The sequence below is a fragment of the Anguilla rostrata genome, chromosome 5 (assembly GCF_018555375.3).
Source record: "Anguilla rostrata isolate EN2019 chromosome 5, ASM1855537v3, whole genome shotgun sequence".
NCBI lineage: Eukaryota > Metazoa > Chordata > Actinopteri > Anguilliformes > Anguillidae > Anguilla > Anguilla rostrata.
This window is the reverse complement of record NC_057937.1, coordinates 27,998,867-28,023,538: the sequence shown is the minus strand read 5'-3', so window position 1 is coordinate 28,023,538 and position 24,672 is coordinate 27,998,867. Positions and strand designations below refer to the sequence as shown.

At 37.5% G+C, this 24,672-nt stretch overlaps 1 protein-coding gene and 1 long non-coding RNA gene across 6 annotated transcripts in view; both read right to left on the bottom strand.

Moving 5' to 3' along the window:
• Positions 1–14,846, bottom strand: part of luzp2 (leucine zipper protein 2) — a 327,898-nt gene extending 313,052 nt beyond the window's left edge. The window contains exon 1 of one of the 5 annotated variants that reach the window (XM_064335713.1): positions 14,607–14,846. In XM_064335713.1, coding sequence (XP_064191783.1) covers positions 14,607–14,668 — 62 coding nt within the window. In that variant the 5' untranslated portion in view covers positions 14,669–14,846. The remainder of the gene's footprint in view (positions 1–14,606) is intronic. The other 4 variants (XM_064335712.1, XM_064335715.1, XM_064335711.1 and 1 more) reach the window with 4 other exon arrangements.
• A 3,444-nt stretch (positions 14,847–18,290) lies between these two features.
• Positions 18,291–20,635, bottom strand: LOC135255025 (uncharacterized). The gene is made up of 2 exons (XR_010330045.1): positions 20,115–20,635; positions 18,291–18,983 (listed from the first exon to the last, which is right to left on the bottom strand). It is a non-coding gene; the product is annotated as an uncharacterized LOC135255025 (long non-coding RNA).
• Between the last annotated feature and the right edge of the window lie 4,037 nt (positions 20,636–24,672).

Here is a 24,672-nt window from a genome sequence, read left to right as displayed (position 1 = left end):
GGTGTCGGCCGAGTACATCCCATCCTTAATTAATTTCTATGTTGTCTTGTGTGTTTGTGTGTGTGTGTGTGGGAGTGTGAGGTGGGAGTGTATGTGAGACCCCGCCCGTGTTGGTGACTTCCCCTTTGACAGCTGAGTGGGGTGCCCCTTTCCTGGGGCAGGCTGAGGCACAGGGGAGCTCGAGTGGGGAACACAACCTGGGGTGCTGAGTGTGGGCACGAGTGAGGGGGTAACCTACAGTGGCTTCCGTGTGTGTTGTGTGAGGGGTGTGTGCTCTGACTGTGCTGAGGCTCCATGGATGTGAAGGGGGGCCAGTGTGGTGTGTAAGTAGTGGGGAAGTAGAAAGGGGGCGGGGCTGGTGCAAGACTGTGGCATACTCAACTGGGGTTTTATCTGAATAAAGAGTTCTTTGCCTTGTCTTGGCCTCCTTGTGGTGGGTGGGTTCCTGTCTAAAAAAAGGTGTTGGGAGGCCGGAGTTAGCTGGCGTTGCTCCTGACTCCTGACAAAAGGTTCTATAATGTTTTATTATTATTAGTGTTTTCCCAGGTTTGGAACCATTATTAATTCTATTCATAGATGGCTAACTCAATGTCTAAAATGTGCTCATTACCACTGTATTTTACCAATTAAACATAACCAGGCCATCAAAGAATCTGTAGGATCTTTGTTCATTGTTAGTAATGTGGTTCCATTAATTAACTTGAGTTGTATCTAAACTAAATTATTTTGTTCAGGTTATGGTAGTTGAAAATAGTATACTGACAGCTTATCTGTACTTTATGCAACAAACTACTTAGTTGTAATTACTCAGAAGCATGTTATATACTTATATATTTGGATTTTGGGTTTTGTCGTTTGTATTCACCTGATCAATAAGGACTACTAAATTATTACATTTCTGATAGCTCATTTCATTTTACTACTTCAGTGTAATAAATGTGTGCAGTTTACACTGAAGTCAGCATTTCTTAGATTTATAGGAAGGTGCATGTTATCAGCTCAAAACAGTCGGGTCTGCTACAGTTCTTTACAAAACAGCTACAATCCTACCTAGTGTTCTCAGACAGGTTAAAAAAAAAAAAATTAATGCAAAGTCTCAACTATAAGTGGAATATTGGAATGTACAGTATCTTGTATAAGTAAATACAGTACAGGACAAAAAATACCAAGGAATTACATTCCATTATTTTTGTTTAATTGGATATTACAGTTGGTGTAATTTCATTCAGTTCATTCAAAATTAATTCAGATATTAAATAAAGATGCATGTAAGCATTAGCATTAGGAGCCTGGGCAGATGTTCATTGACTGAAGGAAGAATGTAGCTGGACCCTCATATTGAACTTATCTTAAAGACATCAAAATAATGTCACCAATAAATTTCAGTCATTAAGCAAATATATATTATGCTTTGCAATAGGTCAAAGTAGTTTTTAATCTTTTAACAGTTTTTCTTTTAACAATGTTCTGTTGTATCCACAATAGTGCAGTTTGAGCCATAAACTAAACATGATTTAAAAACTAGAAATGGTCAATTTTAACAGTGTGTCAGACAAGATTGTTTGGATGGGGATACTGTATAATACATTAAGCTCAATTTCTATTCATTGTGAGTACCCAATAATATGTCCTTCAAGTAAGTTCATAAAGTGAAGGGGTGTTCATGTTAGCCAACAGTACAGCATAATGTGAAGGGGTGTTCATGTTAGCCAACAGCAGTGAATAAAGTCAAGGGTGTCCATGTTAGCCAACAGCAGATAAATTGTAGGGGCCTTTATGTTAGTCAACGGCAGAGAATAAAGTGACAGGGTGTTCGTGTTAGTCAACAGCAGAGAATAAAGTGACGGGGTGTTCGTGTTAGTCAATATGCGGGAACCTATCAGCTCTGAAAGTTGAGCATTTTGTCTAATTAGAGGACAGTATTTTGATGAGAATGCGTTATGTGACTGCTGACGGTACCAGTCCGATTGTACCAATTTACATTGTTAACTGGTAGTGAATATGCACGGCTGAATTCAATTTTATCAGTACCTTATCAGAACTGTACATATGGCTGTTGAATGCTCTTACAACAGAAAAAAGAGGAAATACAGTAAAAGGCCACTAAAAGATTGCATGGGTACAAATAAACTGGCAAGTAGCTTATCAAGCATTGAGTTTTCCATCCCCCATGCAAATGCATGTATGGGCATTTAGTCTGTTAGAGGCAGCACATGGGTTGTTTAAAATTGCCAACATAGGCTACCCTTGAACATAATCCAAATTCAACATCTAGCCCCTAGTAGTTCCCCTGGAGTGCTCTCAGCATTATAACTTTCTGACATCACATCAAGGGTCCACTCACAAAGATTGTACAAAGAACTCTGGGATACCCCCTTCAGTATGAAGCCTACATTGTTGCTGGCTCAGTCATTTCTGTTATTTATCACAGAAATATTTCAAAATATTTTTAAAATGTATTTGTATTTTAATGTATTTTTTAAAAGGCTCTAAATATTATTTGAAAATGTATTTGGTTTCCCAGGAAAGTATTTATTTAAAGGAATGTATTTCTTTTAAATACTACTTGGGAAAGTATTTGGTTTCCCATTAAAATAATTTAAAGAAATCAAATACAAAGTATTTCATGTGTAAATACATTTGAAAATACTTCAAATATGTATTTAACTACATTTGCAAATACAATTACGCATTTTAATTTGACCCAGGTCTGATGTTAGCTAACAGGAGAGCATACAGAAGGGTGTTCTACTCATAATGATGCCCTGTGATGTTGCATTGTTTTCGGATATTACATGTCTACTGTCTTCAGTGAAATAGTATTTTCTGGGACGGAGTTATGGTTTTCTGGGCAAATGGAACTGGTTGATTAAGAATCTGGTTGTTTAATGTTCTATCCAAACGTCTTAATTCTGAGAATAGCTGGACAAGCTTTGTTAATGAGCTAATTAACTGATTAAGCCCCAGGACTTTGTACTGCATTCCAGGAAGTCCCTGAATCAAACTAAAATTTGGCTTTTACTGATATGTTTCAGAGGATGAGCGTGTTACTGCATCAGTGTGTGTGTGTGTGTGTGTGTTGGGGGGTGGGGGGTGTGGGTTGGGGGGTTCAGTTTAAAAAGGAATATTATTGTTTTCAAAATATGTTCAATCTGTCCATGATTTGTGTGACTGCTGAAGACACCAAACATGACTTTTCTTGTTTCAGTATGATCATATTGTTAATTAATAAATTATGGATATAAAAAAATTAAATACATTTCCATGTGGGAAGAATCCCAGTGAAAAAAATGTCTTTGAGTTCATCTCAGTTGAAGAAGAAAATTAAAGGGGTTGTACAGTAGTACTTTTGGGGCTAACATCTAATGGTAAAACAGAAGTAATACAAAATCTTTTAGCTGCATCCAGGAGCGAATTATTATTACAAGATGTACCCTCTTAAGCCACATTATGAGAGAAATCGCTATGCATCCCATGAAGAATAAAAATCCCATGGTCACATTGTGCTTATTGTGCTATATTGCAAACAATTTCATAAAGAGGTAACTTTTTTAACAGATCAAATTAAAGCTTGAGGTGAATTAATAGGCTCCTAATGAGTAATGTTCAACACATTTAAGTTCTTTCATAACGTTTTCCTTAAACCTATTAACAGCAATGCAGGTTTGGCTCATTATCATTTGCTTCGTCTTTGAATACTTTTTTATCTACCAAGTGGTCAGTTTTAGTGGCCACTTTCACCAATTAGGAGCATATTGATTCAAAAGGTCTAGAGTTGATTCTATGTGTGCAATTTGCATTTGGAGACTGGCTGTTGTCTTTCAACATGTAAAATTGTGAAACATGGTGGAGGTAGTTTTGTGGCTTTGGAATGTACAACTGCCCCTGGAACTAGCTCACATGTCTTCATTGATGTTGTGACTGCTGAATTCTGAAGATGAATACTGAATTGTACATAAACATCTTATGTGCTCAGACCAAACCAAATTCCTCAAGACTCGATGGACGGTACTTCACCTTGCAGAAGGACAATGGCCCCAAACATACTGCTTATGCAACCAAGGTGTTTTTGTTTACATATACTTAAAATTGGAATGTTCTTCATTGGCCAAGTCAATCAACCATCCTGAATCCAACTGAACATACATTTCACTTGCCAAAGATAAGACTGAAGGTGAAATGTCCCCAAAATAAACAGGAAGTAAAGACGGCTGCAGTACAGGGCGGCAGAGCATCACCTGGGTTAGTACCCAATGCCTGATGATGTCCCAAGTTTGCAGACTTCAGGCAGTTTTTGAATGCATGTTCATGTAGGGAATCAGTAAATTGGCTACCGTTCTCGTTTCGGCTTTGTATCAAACCTCTATGTTTATATACCACATTGCAGCGCTCCTCAGCTCTATGTAGGCTGCACACTTGTCAGTAGCCAAGATTTCAAGGGGTATCTGTGGGTTGGAAAAATTTGGTTTGTAGTCCGATTAAATTTTTATTATTTGTTGTAATACAAAAAATGTCATTTTAACTATTTATTTTATTTGAAGTGCTAGATATTCCCAGTAGACCTAATGTAGCCTATGTTTACCTTTGGTCTACTGGGGAATAGTGAATATTACAAACAGGCTTTTTGCTATTTGTAATATTCAAATTAAACCTACCCACTGTCACCTAGAAGCCATCCATTGATAATGTCACCTGTAATGAAGTGGTGACAAAAATCACAATTGCTCCAAATGTTGCGTGAGGTCCCAGGGTATTTAACCACAGCATCTAATACTCTATTATTGGCTTCACAAAACAGTTTCATGTGAATTTGCAAACTATCAATTGCAAGAAGCACTTTTGGGATAAAACAGTGCATAAAACTTTCACTTGACGCTTCGTGAAACTGAATTAAATTTTCAATGCTTAGAGCTATTGTCGCTCTACGGACGCAGAATGCAATGGTTTTGCTCATTTCATGGCAGTGTCTTACAACCCTGAGAAAGCTGCCAGTTGCATGGTAGCACAGAGCCATCAACCCTTCCAAAAAATTGCGTTTAGAAAAGTGTACCTTCAGTACAATTTTTCTGAACTAAATCCCAGGTAGTGTATTTGAAATGCACTTTCCCTATGCTTTCCGAAAGTAAACTCCGATCACAGTTTTATAACACTGAAAGAAAAACCACTTTAGAATGCAAAGTTCAGAATAAATGGTGTATTTATTCTTGGAAATACTTTACTAAATGTACTAAATTGGCATATTTCGTTTTATAAAGTAATTAAAATATACTTTTAAAATAAACTGTATGTAAGAAAACTGTATGTATTCAAATGTAAGTCATCTATACTAAAAAATAAACTACGCACTACTTTGTATGAACTACTTTTTTGTAAGGGAACACTTGAAGCAAGACTGCTAGGGCCATGCTCCTGTTAGTGGTTTACCTAAGATCTTTGTCAAGAAGGTAACATAGACATGATATTTAATTTTAACGTAATATTTCTTGCTGTGCAAATTTATATTGTTCGACAAACTCATTTTCTCTGTAGTTTTCGAACGGGTATGCACAATCACGGAAGATTCTTTCTGGACCCTGCCTCCATCACACAATCAGAGGAAATGGCATAGATGCAAGGAAAAGAATTGATTGTGCAAGAGGCCTGCAGTCATCGCAGCTTTATTTGCGATTTGCAAGCAATGCATTTTCATGAAGTGCATTTTGACAAGATTTCGTGATCTGCGAGTGAAAATCCTTGCAAATCACTTTCGTGACATGAGCCCAAGGTTTCCTTTAGCTTTAAATCATAGTTGTTATGACTTTATGTATCTAGGTCAAAGGATATCTCATAAAACAGTGCAATAGTAGGCAGTCTGTGTTTAATTTACAGTTCTATGATAGGTTACTGGGAAATGAATCATCAATCTCAATATGTTATTTAATTCTGATATACAATCAATATTTCCCTCTTGCTCTAAAAAAGAAAATAACATGTGTTATACTATTTTCAGGTATACATTGGCATACACAGATTTAAAAATGTATTTTGAAGCACAAGGGGAAGAAAAAACAGTCCCTCTGATCTAAAGGTAATCTTGATTGTATGTGGCATGTGAATCCATGGGTGCAGAAGGCAAGTGTATAGGATGCTTTTCTGGAGCTCATATCACGCACACAGAGCAATAATAAGAAAAAAAAACATAAAATTCTGAATTACTGAATGAGGAGAGCCGAGTAACTCTTTTTAACTTGAGTTCTGCTGTTCAAAGGTAAGATAGTGAGTGACTTGAGTGACTTTCCAGTATTCCTTGAGCACCAACAATTACTTCAAATAATTGTACAGTGTAGATCTGGAAAACTTTAGGTTGTATGTGTATGTACACCTGAAATGTGTATGCATGTGTGCATGTGGATATGCAGTTGGGAAGTAGGGGATAGATCACAAAGCAGAAAGGTACGGTATGTGATGAATGGAGCTCACTCATATTGATTATTATTGGACACAAAAGGTAGGTTATTTTCTGTTCTCAACCATTATTTTTTCAGCAAAGAATGTTCATTTCACATAATTTAGGTGATGTTACTGGTACATGTTTTCCAGAGAACATTACAGAGTTTGTATATCCCCACTTATAATAATATTTGCATTTTTTACTGTTAATTACAATATATTTTAGTTTTTACCATCAGAATATTTTAAAGTTTTGGTTCATTCACAGGCTATTCTATAACCATAGCCTACAATAGAAAGCTCCTGAAGGCATTGAAATCCAAGTAAAATTAATCAAACCCTGGAAATCACAAACATAAACAAATTATAACAGGAAGTAAATAACGCTAAACACATTTCATGCACCCCTATGATTGTCAGACATCAATCAGATTTATGAGTAAACACCAGAAAATTACAGTATATTAGAGCAATAGATTTTGAATTCTTTGTTCTTGAATGAACAAACTCTTAAGAATTAACTCATATAATTGTGAGAGATTGAATTTGGCATGCTGTGGGGAGATTGACAAATGTAGTTAAGACCTTTCTTACAAGTGAAGGCTCAAAAAGATTTTGTGACAGTTTTTTATTTTTTTAACAAACTCTATTTTACAAGAAACTAGTGCAAGCAACGTATTAAATTGAGAGCCCTAAGTATTTATAAGGGAGTGAATTATTGTATGTTCTTAATAATCAGAATACTGCACTCAAACAATTATCTCAAATAGCTCCTTTCTAGTTCTGTCAACTTCAGCAACCCCTTTAGATGCCCAGAAATGCCCAGTGGCAAATGATTTTACTATTTTTTTTATAAGCACACCCCTTCACTTGATTAAGTAGAAATGGAAGGTTGATTTGCTGTTGATATTATGCTTGGAAGGCATTTTCATTCTCTAAAAAGCAAAAGCTAAAAAGCATCCTGTTTTAAGAACAGCATCATTTAAGCATGCTCTCAGCAAGCTATCCATAGTGCAATGACTCCCAGGAGAGAGTCTGACTTGTGAATCACAGCCAGACCAAACATCATAGCTGCCATCTAATTTCAGGCCACTCACACTGTAATCCCTGAGACACTGACACTTACGAGGTAGCGCGTAAGGGCAGCACACACGACATCATTATCCTTTTCCTTTTGCCAGCATCAAAGAGTGCTGCTGTCCAGATAGCTTTGTGCCGAAACACTGACCCATCTACATCTGAGCCAAACCAATTACGGAAAGCTAATTAGCTTTCTCACTCATGGACTTTGGGAATGAAAGGTGCTAGCTGCTACACAAACAGCCAGTTGGCTAATCTGAGTGGCAGACGAGGTTAGATGTGTTTCTTTTATAAACAGGTTTCACCACAACATATATTTTTGGTCCCCTGAAATAATGTAGAATACCACAATGCTAGAGGAAGAGGGGCAGGCCAACTGTTCATGCAGCGAAAGCATCTGCTGCCCAGGCCCCCCCACCCTGTGAACCACGACACTAAAGGTAAAAAGCTGTGGGGGGTTACTTTTAACTTAATTACTCGGCTGTCCAGGCTCGAAGCAGGGGTAAGGCGGCGACTCCCCATCTCCCTGTCTCCGCCCCTCCTGGATACAGCCATCCTTCCAGGTCACCAAAGGCACGTTTTACTCCGCAACGCGCTGTCAGACCACGCTGATAATGGCCACTCGCCTGCCTGCACCCCACTGCCTCTACACCTGTCACAGAAATCTGGGTCCGGCAACTTGCCACACTGTGCTGAATACCAATCAAACCTGCACAGGGATACTAGCAGTCTCATTTAAACACCCCTTCTCTCACCACAAGGTGTGTTTTCCACAAACGCATTCTTTTGTTGTAGATGACAGTCAAATGCAATATCATTCAGGAATATTCAATGGTAGATCCACTGTAAATTAAAATGTAGAGGAATATGGAGAGATATGAATCAAAGTTTCTGTTATGGGAAAGTATGTTTTATGGTTGTACATCATTGGAATGCAAGTGTAAACTGTGAGTAATCAAGTACCCATTCTTGCTATATTAATTATATCACTCTAATAAATATATTACTATGACTATTTATATAAGTACTTCCAAGAACAATTAGAAAATCTTGAATACACAGAAGTTTGACGCTTGTTTATAGAATTTCTTCAAAACGTTTGATCACACAATTATGGCTCAAAAACGCAACTCCTATATATTGTCTGTAAGCTGTTCCATCCCTGTTCTTCAGTGAATGCGCAAGGGCTCTCTCAATCCCTTCAGTTTGCCCTCTTTGTGATAATGCTGTCACTCTGTCAGTGCAATTACACCAATGCCAGTGAAGAGTTCAGCCAAGCAAGCTTTTTGACAGGCCTTCCCTGGAAAATGGGATTGTTGCATCCTAAACAAACACTCATTTTCAAGCCAGCTTTATACAACTCAATCTCCAAGGGCTCACTCTCTGGGTAGATGGACAAAATGTAAAACTATTCTTCAAAAAGTCTTATCAAAGCTTAATTTTCTCTAATAGCTTTAATATCCGTTTTATACAAAAACAAATGCAGCATCCTGCATCCTGTAAAAAAAGAACTCTTGATGTTGCATGATGATGCTTGGGCTCAATTAAAACACCTGTCTTGCATCTTGCATTACAAACATGTCTTCATCTTTTTTCACAGGGAAATACAAGTTTTGATTTTTTTTTTTTAAGTAACTAAAGACTTGCACCGAGTTGGAATCTCCCCTGATGCCTGTACTGTCAGATCTGATTAAACACAAGTTTAGCAATATCCATTACATCTGTTTTTACTCTTGCTCTCATTTAACTCTTAACATCGGTGCGCACATTACAACAATAAAAACAGTGAATGGTTATACCGTACCACAATGACAATGTTTGTGCAATGGATGTGAGTCATGACATGATTCATCCATGTAACTGGATTTCAGGGGAATGTGGTTACAAGCTCCTTTCCTTGATAATTTTGAATGAGGAGATGATGTCACCAGCAGTTCAGAGGTTGTCTGTTGGTTAGAGCTAGACAAAGTTGGTCAGACTGGGACACACACTACCCTTCACCATTTCTCCCATGTGCCTTGTATTCTTAAACCCGAGGTCTAGCATGTGTATCTATCATAGCTATTCATATGAAGGGCTCAAAATTGCAGAATGGGCAGCCACAAAAACTCATCTTTTTATACTTAGCTCACTCTCCCAATGCACAATCATTGCAATTAGGACATTTTCATTATTTTTATTTGACTTGCATTAACATTGATCATCATTGCAACAAAACAATTCCCATTGCTCTGGTATGTGCAAAATTAACTTGCCGAACAATAAATGTATCATTGGAAGTCATGGCATTTGATGTCCAATGAAGTGGATGACAACACCACAAACAGCAATTTCCTAGCTGTTCGTGGAATGATTTATCAATTTTTCTATATAACCTATTTAAATTTATCCTTTCATAAAATGTTTCAAGATCCATAGAGCTGTTGCCATCCGTGTCATGCCCCTTGTCTGTTAAGCCAAGCCTCAGAGACAGACTGGGGGGTTAATCCAGGTAAATATCAGGTCACTTTAAGGAGTGGCAGCAGTGACAGTGATCGCACAGGCATCTAATCCCCCTCTGAAAGTGGCTTATTCCATGACCTGAAGACGTACTCTCCATTCAAACAGAGCCATCCACATATAAAAGCTCTGATATATTACTACAAATTATTTGGATTCATTTGAAAATTATAGCAATTAAATGACATTTTCCATGTAGATGGACCATGCATTGGCCCAAAATTGCCTATTTCACTGGGTGAAAACCCAGTTTATGGGGAACTGGTTTCAAACAGTTCTCTGTATTTTTCTTTTTCAAGTCTGAAAATAGAAGAAAGAAAAGGCCAGGCCTGCAGTCTCTGAATTTCAGCTTTTGATATTGATTACCTTTCTTATGTCTCTTCCTTTTTGTGAAAAAGGTCAAGAAATTGCCAGAAGCTTTGTCTCTGTGTACATTAATTGTAACTCTAATGGCTTAATGACTCAAAGGCAGGTTTATTTCAGTCCTAAAAAGGTAACAAGCTGTATATGCAGTATCTGGAAAAAAAACAAGCAATAAAATGGTGAAATAGAATTTCTTCATGAATAGGATGGATTCTTCTGTTGCAGCAGACCCTTGAGAAATTAAATCACACAAATAATAAACAAGCATGCCAGTAAGATAATCACCTTGGCTGACTGTTGGAGTGTCTTATCACCATACCTTAAGAGTCATAGGCAGTAAAACCTCTCCTTGCGCATACACCCAGGAGTGAACTTATCAGAACGGCATGTCATTACAAAATTCACTTGTGGCATGATAGCAACTCAGACATAAGCTGCACTTGTGTCAGCCAAGATGGAGCCTGACACAAAATAAGCTTAGACTCAGATGAGATAAAAATAGCGAAATCCATCTGAGTGTCGTCAGGGGTGTGCAGGTGCCTGATAAAGGGTTCAGTGCAGCCTACCAAAAAAAGGAATTAAATTTTTGAAATAAAATTGAGAACGATGTAAGCTCAGTGAAATGTGAGGATGATGTTCTGGTGAGAGTGAGTGAATTTAATTAGGACAGCGTCCCGAGCGCACCACACTTTCACATATGTCTCTTATCTTTTCTTCCATCCCCTGCTGTTTCGTGCAAGGACTCCTGGTTGTGATTTCAGGATGTGAGCCCTCTAGTGGTACCACTTTCATCCCAAAGGAACAGAGCATATACAATTCATTCAAATTTTACCATTCCAGCCTGGTGAACATGCATGAAATGAAAAAAGAATCTAAGCTTACCCTGGATAATTTTTCTCTCATTTTTGTAAGATGTTAAACGTTTTTCTTGTGTAATGCATTATTTATGGCAGATATTTTTGTTCAAACCACCATTCCCTCATCCCAAAAATTTAAAAAACCCTGCTCAGTTTTATTTCTGAGCAAAGGAAAAGGTTTAGTCCATGGAGGCTACTTAAGAATCATTAGAAATTAGGACCACAAGCAGAGCAACCTACTGAATATGTTCAGAGGATGCACCAAGGACAAGGAAGGTTAGACTGAATCCCTAACTCCCTCCAAATAGGTCTGTATATCTTTCTACTTATTGGCGGCAAACTATTAACAATAGTCAGATCATTACCCAGATGTCCAAAGCACAGAGACTGATCAGATTTAAAGACAATGATGCACAGAACTGCATGGACATGTAAACATCACACTGGCAGATGCTCCAAGTGATAACATGAAAAGGTCATTTAGAAGTTTCATTTAATGTCACCTTTATTTCCTGCAGTGTCTAAACATGATTCCCCCCCAAGACCTTCAAAATTAGATTGATGTGAGGAGACGTGAGGAATATATTTGACTCTGAATAGCACCAAACAGCATCATACTCTCCATCAAGCCTTTATTCTGCAGCTTTATTTTTAAAAGAATGGCACAAGAAGAATCCAACAGAGTAGTCCCTTAAGGTAGCGAAGCATTGCGGATGCCTACCATGGTTGCAGGAATCGTTTCTATCCTCATTGGCACCTAAAATTTTTAATTTTTACATTTTCTTTACTAGGAAACATATTCTAACAGTATTGTTTTGCACATGTTGCTTTGTTTTTCTACCTTACAAACTTGTTTATATAACCTAAAATTACATCACGTCAGTAGCTAAACCAGACAACAAATATAAAGGCATTGTTGCTCATGTAAAGGCACCATATTGGCCACTGATTCTTTGTATTGCTTTACTAATATAATCTAGCTGGCTGGATTGCTTCTCCGAGCTTGCAATATCAGATCGACAAGGAGATTTGGGTCAAGCCAATTAGATATCTAGGGAAGTGCATGCATAAAAATCATCTGATAAAAATATATGGAGAGAATACTTTCAGACAAATGACAAGGACAAAGCTACTTATCAATATGACCATATTTCTACTGCTAAAGAATAGACCTTGAGAGGTAATAAAAATATAGACTCATTTTTTTACCAAAGGTATTGAATATGTTCATTCATAGAACAGTGTTACAGTTCAGTAAAAAAAAAATTAACTTCTTAAAAAGTACTTTTGATTATACTTTAGATAATTGATAAATAATGTTTCTTTAGTAAAACAGATTTGCAGTTATTTTATTTCCTAAGTAATATTAGTTCGATTAAAAAGTGAGATCAATGGAAATTGTTTTGTAGAATGCTATAACATAGATAGTTTTATTCCAAACTAGATAGATTTAATTTAGTTTAATTTGTACAATATTTGTTCCAAATTAAAAATAATGAATACAATAACAGGAATAATATTAAAGTGATTCTGTACTGAGCAAATTCTAAACATACTGAAATGTTAGGTTTGAGGATAAATCCTTGGAAAGGGTTGAGGTTTTATATGTGTTGAATATGTGTGGATGGTAGGTGTTAAAACATAATTACAAAGCCTTTATGTTCACTGTCTTTGAGATGATTAATTATTATTACCATAATGGTAAAATTTAATAGTAAAACCTAATGAGGCTATTACCTTTACAATATGTTATTTTTCATGGAAGAATTTGTTGATGGTGGTATTCAAGTCCAGAACCCAGGCCTGTACAGCAAATAAAAAATTCCATAACATACACTATGCTAGTGTCACTTTCAAAGTATTGCTAAATGACCTACATTTCAAAAGACTATATAACAGCAGTCATAACCTCTAACAACCTCTAATAACAGTTTTCATGAACAAGTAGCTAAATCCTAGTCATAAAGGATCATGAAATAGATACGTCTCAGAGGAAATGAACAAAATACTTCTGTGAGGCCAAACCACTCAAAATTAAATGAATTTAATTTCCTGATTAAGATCAAATGATTAGTCTGCTTTCTGTAGTTTGACCTCAGCCAGTATAGCATCACAAAGACTATGTTTTCCCATTTCAGTTAACTTGTTGACAATCTCCACAACCTTTATACTATGTTGAGCCATAGTCCATCAATATTCTACAATAAATTTTGTAATTTTACCAAACTACTCCAAAGCCTTATTGTTTGTAGGTAAAAATTTGGGCTCCATTCAAAAAACCTGAAATTTATCATGTTGCATTTGTTTTTAGTGAATAGTAACCAACTCCTTTCCAAAGAGGAAAGTCAAACATAGCCACAAGTAAATCATGTTCCACTTAAAAAGATCACATTTCATGTTTTGTTCAGAAATGACCCACAGACACCACATATGCAAGGAACTCTTTGCGAGCTGCAACTCATTGAACACATTGACACCTTACAAAAGCCAAGACGCAGCGCATGTGTATTGTCACAACAGGCAGACAAAAGGCGACAAAAGACCTCCCCACAGGTTGGGTAACAAAAAGGCTACGAAGCACACAGAGAAACCGCCTTCTCCCTGATCCTTCCAGGAATCGTTCTCCCTCTCTTCTCATCATCATTATCACACTGCTCTCTCCCTGGAAAAGCACATTGTCCCCAGTGGGAGCAGCATTTGGCACTTGTACGGAAAGTGAAAGAGACACATTCTATGAAAGGTTAAATTAATCATGTCAACAAAGAGAAACTCCCACCTTCCCCTCCCCCCCCAAAACACCCACTTCTGCCTTTCCCCCTATTTCTTGTCATTGCTTTTGCCGGTTCTGTCCTCCTCGCGTTGTGTTATTCAGTGCACACACTCTCCCTGCCAATGCAAAACACGGACAGGCAGTCGCCCCTGGCTGCCAAGAGCTTGCCCAGGCAAACTCGCACTCGGTTAGCCCCTCACCTCCATAGGACTAAAGATGCTCAGATCCTCCCTGGCAGAAAAGCTTATACGTTTCAATCATTTTACGCTAAGAATCCTTCCACAAAAGAACACCTGCTCCCATCAATAAAGCATGCCACTCACAATTATAGCCGGTGGGGTGGGGGTGGGGGGAGGGGGGAGGGTTATGCGTGGGTGGTACCAGGGGGTTGAGGGAAAAAAAGTTAAAGATTAACAACAAAGCCTCTTTTTATCCCTCCACCTTCTCTACATTCCAGTAACAAGGGTGTCGGAAATGTGAGCTGACCCTGCTGTAGCTAAAGACAAGTCTTTGTAACATTTAACATAGCAGTTTAGGAGAATCTCCAATCCTTTTTAGAACAAGACACGAACATAAAATAAATGCTCTCCAGTGTTTTTCGTACTCACCTTTTATTAAGGCTCAGAGCTGGGAAGAGAAACAGCAGGCAAACCACACAGATTAATTTCATAGCTTTGTCTCGCTCTCCCTCGCCCGTTCTCCCTTGCTCCCCTCTCTTGCTTGCTTTCTCTTGCTATCTCTCTCAGTCTCTCTCTCTCACTCTTGGTTTCTCTCTCTCTCTCTCACTCGCTCATCCACTAGCGCAGACACGCAGACAGAGAGCTGGCAGACGCAACACAGTTGCTTTGTGAAACGGAGGCTCTCCGCTGTTAAATGAAACGTAGGGAGACAGACAGACTGACTAATGAGGAATAACGGAAGGGATTTTTTTTTTAACTGGGGATGCTCCAAGAATGATTTGAAATTGAGATGTGATGTCACAACCAGTTCAACCACTGCTGAAGGGGACTGACTGTCCACAATTTTTTTCAAGCAGTGGTCTCCCTCTGTGATATCTATCAAATTATCTTACTATTAATGCCTAGAATGACTGACAAAGGGGTTGGCCATCGGAGCATGTTCACTCTTGAATCATTTAGTTTAGTGATGGACAGCAAAATTAAAAGCTTGATTGCATTAGCAGGCAGGGAGTTTTTTCCTGTTATACGCAATCTGAATGACAATTTTTTACAAACCCTTGATTATAGGATGTGTAACCGGAGACAATGAATGCATTTTGCAGTTTTTTTTGTTTTTTATCTTTACATTAATTAAAGATTGAATGTTATATATATATATATATATATATATATATATATATATATATATTATATATATATATATATATATATAAATAATCAAGATACTACAACACTTCATAGTACACAGCTGATATACCGTGAGCTCCATAATGTTTGGGACAGAGACATATATATATATTTTGGCTCTGTACATCACAATTATAGCTAGATAGAAACAGTTCACATGTGGTTAATATGGACATCCTCCTTTAAAAAATCATCAGGAATTTTTTATTCATGGTCCCCCATTTCAAAGCACCATAATGTAGTCATGTTTAGTACTATGTTGCATATACATATCCTGCTTGGAGTCTGTAACCCATAGACATCACCAAGTGCTGAGTATCTTCTCTGGTGGTGCTCTGCCAGGCCTGTACTATAGCCATCTTCAGTTCCTGCTTGTTTTGGGGGCTAGTCACTTTAAGTTTTCACTTAAGCATATGAAACATGTTCACTTGGATTCAGATTGGGTGAATGCCCATCAAGAATGTTCTACTTTTTAAGCTTTCAAAAACTCCTTTGTTGCTTTAACAGTATGTTTGGGATCAATTTTGAGGGATTAGGTTGAACTTGAGCATATAAGATGCTTCTGTACACTTCAGAATTCATTCTGTTGTTACTATCAGCATTTACATCATCAATGAAGAAAAGTGAGCCAGTGTCTGTGGTAGCCTTGCATGCACTAACCTTAAGACCCCACCACTATGATTTCACAGATGAAGGGGGTGCTTTGGATATTGGGCAGTTCCTTTGGCCTCCACATTTTGCTCTAACCATCACTCTGATACAAATGAATCTTGGTCTCATTTATCCACAAGACCTTTTTCCAGAACTCTGCTTTTAAGTGCTTCTTAGTGAAGTATAACCTGGCCATCTTGTTTTTGTGGCTAACCAGCTGTTTGCATCTGCAATATAGCCTCAGTAGTTCTGTTCATGAAGTCTACTGTGGACAGTAGGCACTGACTCATCCAGGCCTGCCTCCTGAAGAGTGTTTCTAATCTGTTGGACAGCTGTTTGCGGGGGGGGGGGATGGGGTGGGTTTCTTCATTGTGAGAATTTTTTGGATAGAGGTTTACCTAGGCCTACCAGGCCCTTTGTGATTTTGAGCTTACCAGTGCTACTCTTTCTTCTTAATGATGTCCCAAACAGTTGATTTCGGTAAGCCAAAGGTTTGGCCTATGTTTCTTTTTTTTTGTCATCTAATTTATCAACCTCATAATGGCTTCATTTTCTTTCATTGGCACAACTCTGGTCCTTATGTTGACAAATGCCAATAACAGACTCTAATCAATCAAAGGCAATCAAAAGTCTCAAATCAAAATCAGATACTTTCTTAATTAAGGTTTAAGAACCTTCAGTAATTGAACACACCTGAGTAATCTGACGCCATTTGTCCCAAATATTATGGTGCCCTGAAAAGGGGGAATGATGTACAGTATAAAACATGCTGATGAAACCAAAATGTATAAATACATTTATACCCTTAAATAAAATCTGAAAATTTGCAGTTTAACTACATAAGTGTTATTTGATTACAAATCTAAACTTGTGGAATACAGGGGAAAATCAAGAAAAATGGGTCTTTGTCCCAAACATTATGGAGCTCACTGTATGAAAATTACTGTCACTTTTAGAATTGCATTATATTTTTATTGCTGAAATAGACTGCTGTGAAATGTATTTATTATATTTTCCAAAAATCCACATATTTACAAGATATTGCAATATGTTGTTTCTACCAAATGCTGTACCCAGACTCCAGTCTTGAATCAAACACAATCACAAAGTTAGCACAGGAGTTCATAGTTCATAAATAATTCATAGGTTTCTATCCAACATCTGCAGAAATTACTAAATTTACTAACGACACACAAAACTAGCATTTAAAATGTAGTTCAGAGACAATCTTAGAATTTTAAACAACACTTGGCTGAGGAAGCATGCCTTAAGAGACAGTGCTTTAAGTTGATGAGATAAAAATATTTCTAGTGCATATTTAGCCTCCTCCATTCTCTCACCACACTTGTGAGGTTGAGGTCAAATAATTTATGTATGATGAATGACGTCCATTACCAGTTTAATGGAGTTTGGGGTCTATTGTGCCAGGGCAGCACCAGTAACTCATTGCCCCTCACATTCACCTGTCTTGATTGCTCTGATTAGAGAGACCTACATGGACAAACACAGTGACCACCTCTAAAGAGTCTTGTTGACCACAGCATGCTGCTGTCATGGTCCAAAACATTATGAAAGTCAGGAAGAAGTGTGCTAACCAGGCCTACCAGTCTAATCCCTCTTAATCATCCCCAATCAGCAGGGAGCAATCCTTTTATTGCAGAGAAGAGCATGGCAGCTAATGATAATTGACCCGTTTCCTTTCTTAGAACATTCCACAGTTATATACTGCAGAGATGTAGAAAATGTGTGAATAAACGGTTTGGGTTTATGGAAAATTCTTAAATGAGTTCTTACAAAAATGATCAAGGAAAGTGTCTGCCCACTGAAAAACACTGTAATTCATTCATGACGGTTATTTACAGTCATTTAAAAAAATATTCTTGGATTCAATGTTTACTTTTTCTTGCAAGGCACGCTACAACATGACAACTTATTTGTAAAAAAAAAAAAAAAAAGTTTAAAAAAGCCATTATATCCATATATGTGATAATGTCAAAATTTGTCACAACATTGTCTATATAAACTGCTTGCTACCACTAAGAAATTTCAAAATAGTACTGGATGGGATGCCATTCCTTTAATTTTTTCTCTCTTCATTGCATTTTCCTTTTTACCATGAAGGTAACTTATACAAATACTTAAGTAACTTTCAACTTATTTACTCTTGAGCAATCTTCTGAACCACTACTTTACTTTTACTCAAGTACGGTATCTCTGAAGTAGTATTACTTAGTATTACATAGAGTATACTTTCCTCTTATGTTACTAGCAACCTCTTTCAGACACACACAGAAGATTACTGTAATTATTACTAGCCCATGTGTACAATTCCACTGCAGTGGCAATTGCAGTAAGAAAGTAAATTGTCAAAAACTTTGGTGAGCAAGATTTGTATTTATTCTAGTTCATTAAAGTTCATTTATTATTATTTGTACAAACCAAGGCAACTGCAAAACCAGTGGATTGCAGAAAAAAAACAAAAGGCACCAGTACAGTTAAGTGGGTTTGCCAAAAGTTATATTAACTGTGAACTAGATAATGCTATTCTTTGTGTCTCCATCTTGGCTGTGTGACAAGGACAAACAACAGTGTACAACATTTGATTTTCCTCCTCTTCAATGTCCTCATTATGCATTTACAGTCTCCTTGTGTCATTCGGCTTTCTTCTTTTCTGTCAGCAAAGTTTTCAAGAAAAAAAGCTTTGACTTGAATGAATTGAAGCGACAGGCACTGACGCTGCGCTTTTTTGACACCAATACAACTCATAAGTCAAAGTGACCTCCCCCCTCCTTGGATCCTTGTTTTAATACAATGCTGCAATGTGTCATCCAGCCAGGGTAAATGGGGTCACCGCTAAGACGTGTCTCGAGATGAGGGTGTCACAGGTACCATCACATGATATGCTGCTGACTTGTGAGCATTCGGGAGACTCAACTGCCCATAAATTTGCCAAACAAGAATGGTTTTCTGCAAAGGAAGAAAAACATTTTTCTTTAAACTAAATTCTATTAAAGCCCCTCTAATTATATTTTACAAAGATAATATTTACACTAACCACATGCCTGCTCAACACACAGGTTATGTCACCGTGCTTGTATGATGGTTTACTGTTGTGTAGGAATTAACATACATACTGTGACAACTGAGTTGCTGCTATTTTGAATGCAAAGTCTGAACACATGTTGCATTCAAAGTAGTGAAAACAATGCCTAAAGTCTTGTAAACGTTGCTACCATTGCACACAGATCACAGAAGTTAGAAGCTGAGACAAAATACCAGTCCGTTTATAAATTATGCTAACATTCTAGCCAGGATAATACCACTACCAGTTTTCTTGTTGCTAAACTGTGCCATGTTGCACTTTCAATATGCTGAAGGTTTTTGTAAATATTGTGCATGGCTTTGACAGGATAAAAAATTGAGCTGAGCTACTTGTTTTTGTTTGATTTTTCCAAATGTAACAAAATTGTAACCTTCATTAAACACATAAAATTGTATTTTTTATTTAATGGTGAATACATTAAATAAAAAATAAAAATAATGGTCATAACAGCTTACCATGCCAAATGTAATCCTTTTTTATCAATGCACGTGTACCATGTTCTAATAACGTTGTGACACCACAAAAAAACAAGGCATTCCTGGTATGGTTATTATACTGCAGTGGTGTCAAACTCGTTGCCATGGAGGGCCGTGTGTATGCAGGTTTTCATTCCAGCCTCAGATCTTGATTATATAATTAGTTAAATTATTTGCTGAATTAGGGATGCAGGTTTGTGCACAATGGTGACCCGACGTCTATGGTGACCCGCATTGTCTAAATAAAAATTCTTATATTCTGTGCTTCAATGCAGTTAAACGCATATGGCTGAATGAGTAATTGGACTCAATTAAGGCAGCATTAATTGGTTGGAATGAAAACCTGCATACACACGGCCCTCCATGGCAACGAGTTTGACACCACTGTTATACTGCAATGATCATATAACGTGACATCCCACACATAAATGCACACACACGTTTCTCCCAGATGTAACCAGATGACTACAACGCTTCATTAAAAAACAACTGCCTTGACTATCAACTCTTGCTATTTACCACTTTATCTGCTCCATCTTAAATGGACTTAAATGGACATTTTTCTGAGGTAATGAAAAGATGACAAACAACTATTCATCACTAATAATCCATTTGTCACACGACAGCGTGGCACCACTGGGAGGGCGATGCGGCAGTTTCGGGAAACACTGTTGGTTGCCGCATGGAGAGAGAGAACGCATTCATACAAACACAAAATAAATTAAATGACCATCTTCACCCTTTGCCCTCATGGGTTCCAGGTTACAACAATAAACTAAAACAAGCTAAATTAATAAAGACAAAAGAAAGTAAAATGGCGTGTCCACTTTTCCGTGCGCCGCCTGTAGCTGGTCCGCTTTCCAGTCAGATCAGCTCCTCCTAGTTTCCAGTGTTGGATTACTTTTGTTTTGTGCTCTGTTAAACATGCTATTAAACTCTCTATTAAATCAACTATAAACAAATAAAGCAATGCTCTCAATGTGAGTTCCCACTCTCGGCCCCAAAATCTCAGAGAGCAGCACACCTTTAAACACCTGGGCTGATTAGCTAACGCAACCCAGGTGCACGTGCCCTCCCCGGTTCACCGCCAGACTGATTGCCACATCATTATACACATAATTGGGTATGGCTGGTCCCAATACTTTGACTTCTGAAAACTGAAAACAATCATTTAGCCTGTATGCCAATCCTTCCTTGGGCTGATGCCCTTTTAGGATATTGGATGATGCAAGGCAACAGTAACTTAAACTTAGATTGGCCTGTCTACCCGACATGTAAATGGACCTTTGGGCTTCCAGTGTTCGCCAAAGAAACTAGAATAAAATAATCAGTATCATGCTTCCTGCAGGTGTGTTTTATTTTTGTTTTTTACCATTTTAACAGTGAGCTATGCAAAGATTATGAACTAGATATACAATACTGTCCACAAGACAGAGATCACCCTTTCATTTATTCAATTTCCAGTCAAATCAGGCATTCAATGCTAACAATTTTTTCAATGTCAGACAATAATGCAGGAAACATATTTAACAGAAAATTATAGAAAAGCCTCCATCACAACATAAAAATAAAATATTATCAGTATTTGATCAACATATAGTATTATTTACTATCAGTGTTTGTCCACTCTTTCTTTTGAGCATCCAATACCACTTTAAGTCTTCAATCCTTCCAATTAACAAACAAGTTACAACGGTGTACTCCCAATAAAAGTTGTTGCCAAAAGTGTCAATGGCATTATGTTAGAACCCTTTGTCTTCAAACGTGACTCTAACATTAAAACAAACAACTACCACCTAACACATCTTAGCTGCCTTGCAGAGTTCTTTATCACGTGCATATAAAATGCATAAAGGAGGTATTTATAATGAAACTAGATAGAAGATAATTCAACTGCAAATGGAAGATGAAAATCAAAGGAAAATAACAGGAGTTCAGAAGATTATTGCAACATACAGAGAAAATAGAATTTCTAACTACCATGTAACAACTGGTAGACCACCAAAACTATCACCATCACAAAGGCAGTACATAAAGATTTTATCTTTTAGGAAAAATCAAGCTCCACTCTTGGTTCAGATCTGAAGAAATCCACAGTTCTTTCTGTCAATCCTTCCACCATCAGAACACAACTCAATGTTATGGATCTGAAAGGATGTGTAGCTGTCAAAAAGCCACTACTGAGAAAAGGAAATAAACAAAGGAGAAAACAATTTTCACTAGTACACTGAAACTGGACACCTGAGTTTTATGGACTGATGAGCCTAAATTAGAGATTTTTTGAAGTAAGAAAAGGCAGTATGTACACTAGGGATGGTGCCAAATACAAATACCATATTCAGCAACACTGAAATAATGCATTCTCATCAAATGTATTCACTTCCCGAATTTGGCCAATATTATTTGGATTCTGATATTTCCCACCCCTTAGATGTGATTTGCTAAGAAGTCAGCACCAAGTATCTCAATTAGACACATGCACATGCACACACACCTGCAGAGAGACAGCCAGTGAAAGTTTCCCTTAACATGAGATAGGCCAGAACGATGCCATCAGGCTGACGTCATAAATTATATATCCCCCGTCCTTCCACGACTTTCCAAAATATTTGGGCTAAAAAAGGGGGGGAAAAAGTGATTGACTAAATAAATACAGCCATTTTATTCACATAGCAACAATAAGGCTTCAATGTAAGTCCAGGGTGTATGTAGTACCCACACCAAATATCATGTCAATTGAACTTGCCATTGCTTTATAATGTGGCATTATGTACACGAAGAGCCTGGTGCCTGAGCCTGGACACAAGACCTAAAAATGTTCATAGAAATGTTTTTATTGCAAAAGCACAATTGAAGTCCAAATATATATATATAATGCCCTAACTAATTTCCAATAACTTTTCACCATAAATAAAAATTTATTTTTATTTATGGTATAAAAACTTTTTTTCTTTGTTTTTGAACAATAGTAAACTACAAAGAAAAAAATATATAACTTTATTTTTACTTTATTATGACTATATTATTTTAACTGCTGTGTGAGTTACAGGGGAGGGGAGGGGGGCAGGGGGAGTTGATGGCAAATCTGAGGGGATTGGAGGCGGTGCAGTGCTGATATGTGCTGACAGCAGTTCCCTGAGAAAAAAAGGCGTTAGATACATATTCCAATCCATTCCTCAGTTTAGCAGAGAATGCACATTTCAGAGCGCCTCAGAGACAGATAGAATAATAATACATATTTCAAATAGTAAATACGACCTTGAAAAAAAATGAAACAGAAAATGAAATATCAACTCGCCACCCCTGCTACCTGCGTGCAGAGTACCGTATTATTTATTTAGACATTGGCAGACTACAGCATAAATTGCGTCTTTTGTTTATATTCAATATTAGTAATAGCAGCGAGAAACTGCAGCTGTAGACACAAGAGAGTTGGTTAGCAATGGAGCGATGTGTACTATATATATATTTACCGTCACTGTTTTATTATATCAGCATGTTTTCACGTGTTTGCAGAGAAACGCAAATACTATCAATAAAAATGGTTTAGCAATTTCTCAGCATAATGACGGATTCAAAGACTAAACAAACTCATTGGCCCTCATTTACAAAACGAACGTACAACAGAAAACGGGGCGCACGGTCATTTCCACGCAAAGCTCGGCATTTATCAATTTGGACGTGAGCGGAGGCTACGACCAAATCTCACATCAAGTCTCAACTCGTGTACGCAAGTTCATGTTAGCGTGGCCTTGCGATGCAGCATAGTAAATCTGGCTGAGTCGGAGAATTGTTATTAGACCATATTCTGACTGGCATCTAAGCATATACAGCCACATATTCATCACTTAAAAATATGTAGCCTATGGCAAAATATTCTATTTTGTAAAGGCCTACATCGACTGTGTCATATCCCTAACATAAATAGTTATTTTCAAATTGTTTGCAATTAACAGGGTTAACAGTTTTTTGGTGTAGGCTATGAGATTAATTTCTCTTTAATTTTGAGATAGCCTACTTGTTAGGCTATGCTACTGCTGACATCATTACAAGCAATTAGGTTAGATGCTTATTCAGTCACCTATTTAAACAAGAACTTTGACAGTCATCAAATCTCGGCAGATCTGGCTCTGTTAGAAGACCTCTACGCGCCCGTAAGACGAAAACGAAACAAACAAAACAAAAGCATGTTTATAACATCATTAAAACATCATTAAAATGAAGAAATAAATTAACCTTGCAATTATTTACTAGTACTAGTAGCCTAGGCTATAAAATTTTTGCTATTATCCGGCTCGGACACAGGTCTGTGTCTCCTCCGCCACCTGTTATGCCCGAAATGGAAGCAGACCCGATAAGCGCGGACACTCGCTCCTCAGTTTGCGTCAATGCAAGGCTGGAATCCAGCTGGCCTCCTCCAGTCAGCTGGGTGCTGCGCCTACGGGCTGCAACACGCCTTTTGGTGGCGAGTTTGAGGTCTGACCATTTTTTCTTCCAATCAAAAATCCGAAGGAAAAAAAACTCGGGAGGAACAGTCGTTTATATAGACAGGCACAGAAAGAAAAATATTATTGCTTGTTTATTTATTTATTATTTTTTATTTGACCTTTATTTAACCAGGTAAAATCAGTTGAGAACCAATTCTCATTTACAATGATGACCTGGCCAAGAGGCGTCAGCAACAGTAAATAGGTAAAAAAAAAAACACAGTCAGCACAAAACGACGCATACAGTACAGATACAGTACAGTACAACATACAGTATGACACGACAGTACATAAGAAACGGCAAAAGACGGCATAGGTAAATAAAATAAATCAAAAGTCAATAAATAGAATCAATAAACCAATAAATAAACACTATGTGCAAGAGAAGGTGATTTACTGGATATTCTTTGTACAGTTGTAACGGGAGAGAGAGTGAAGAGAGGGCTGGTCAGCAGGTGCAGCAGTCAACTATGACCTGTTGCAGATTTTGTTTGAACATGTTGAGAGATGTGAGAGCTGTGAGTTTGAGTGTGTTTTGTAGTGTGTTCCAATCATTTGCAGCGGCAAAACGAAAGGAATTACGGCCAAAG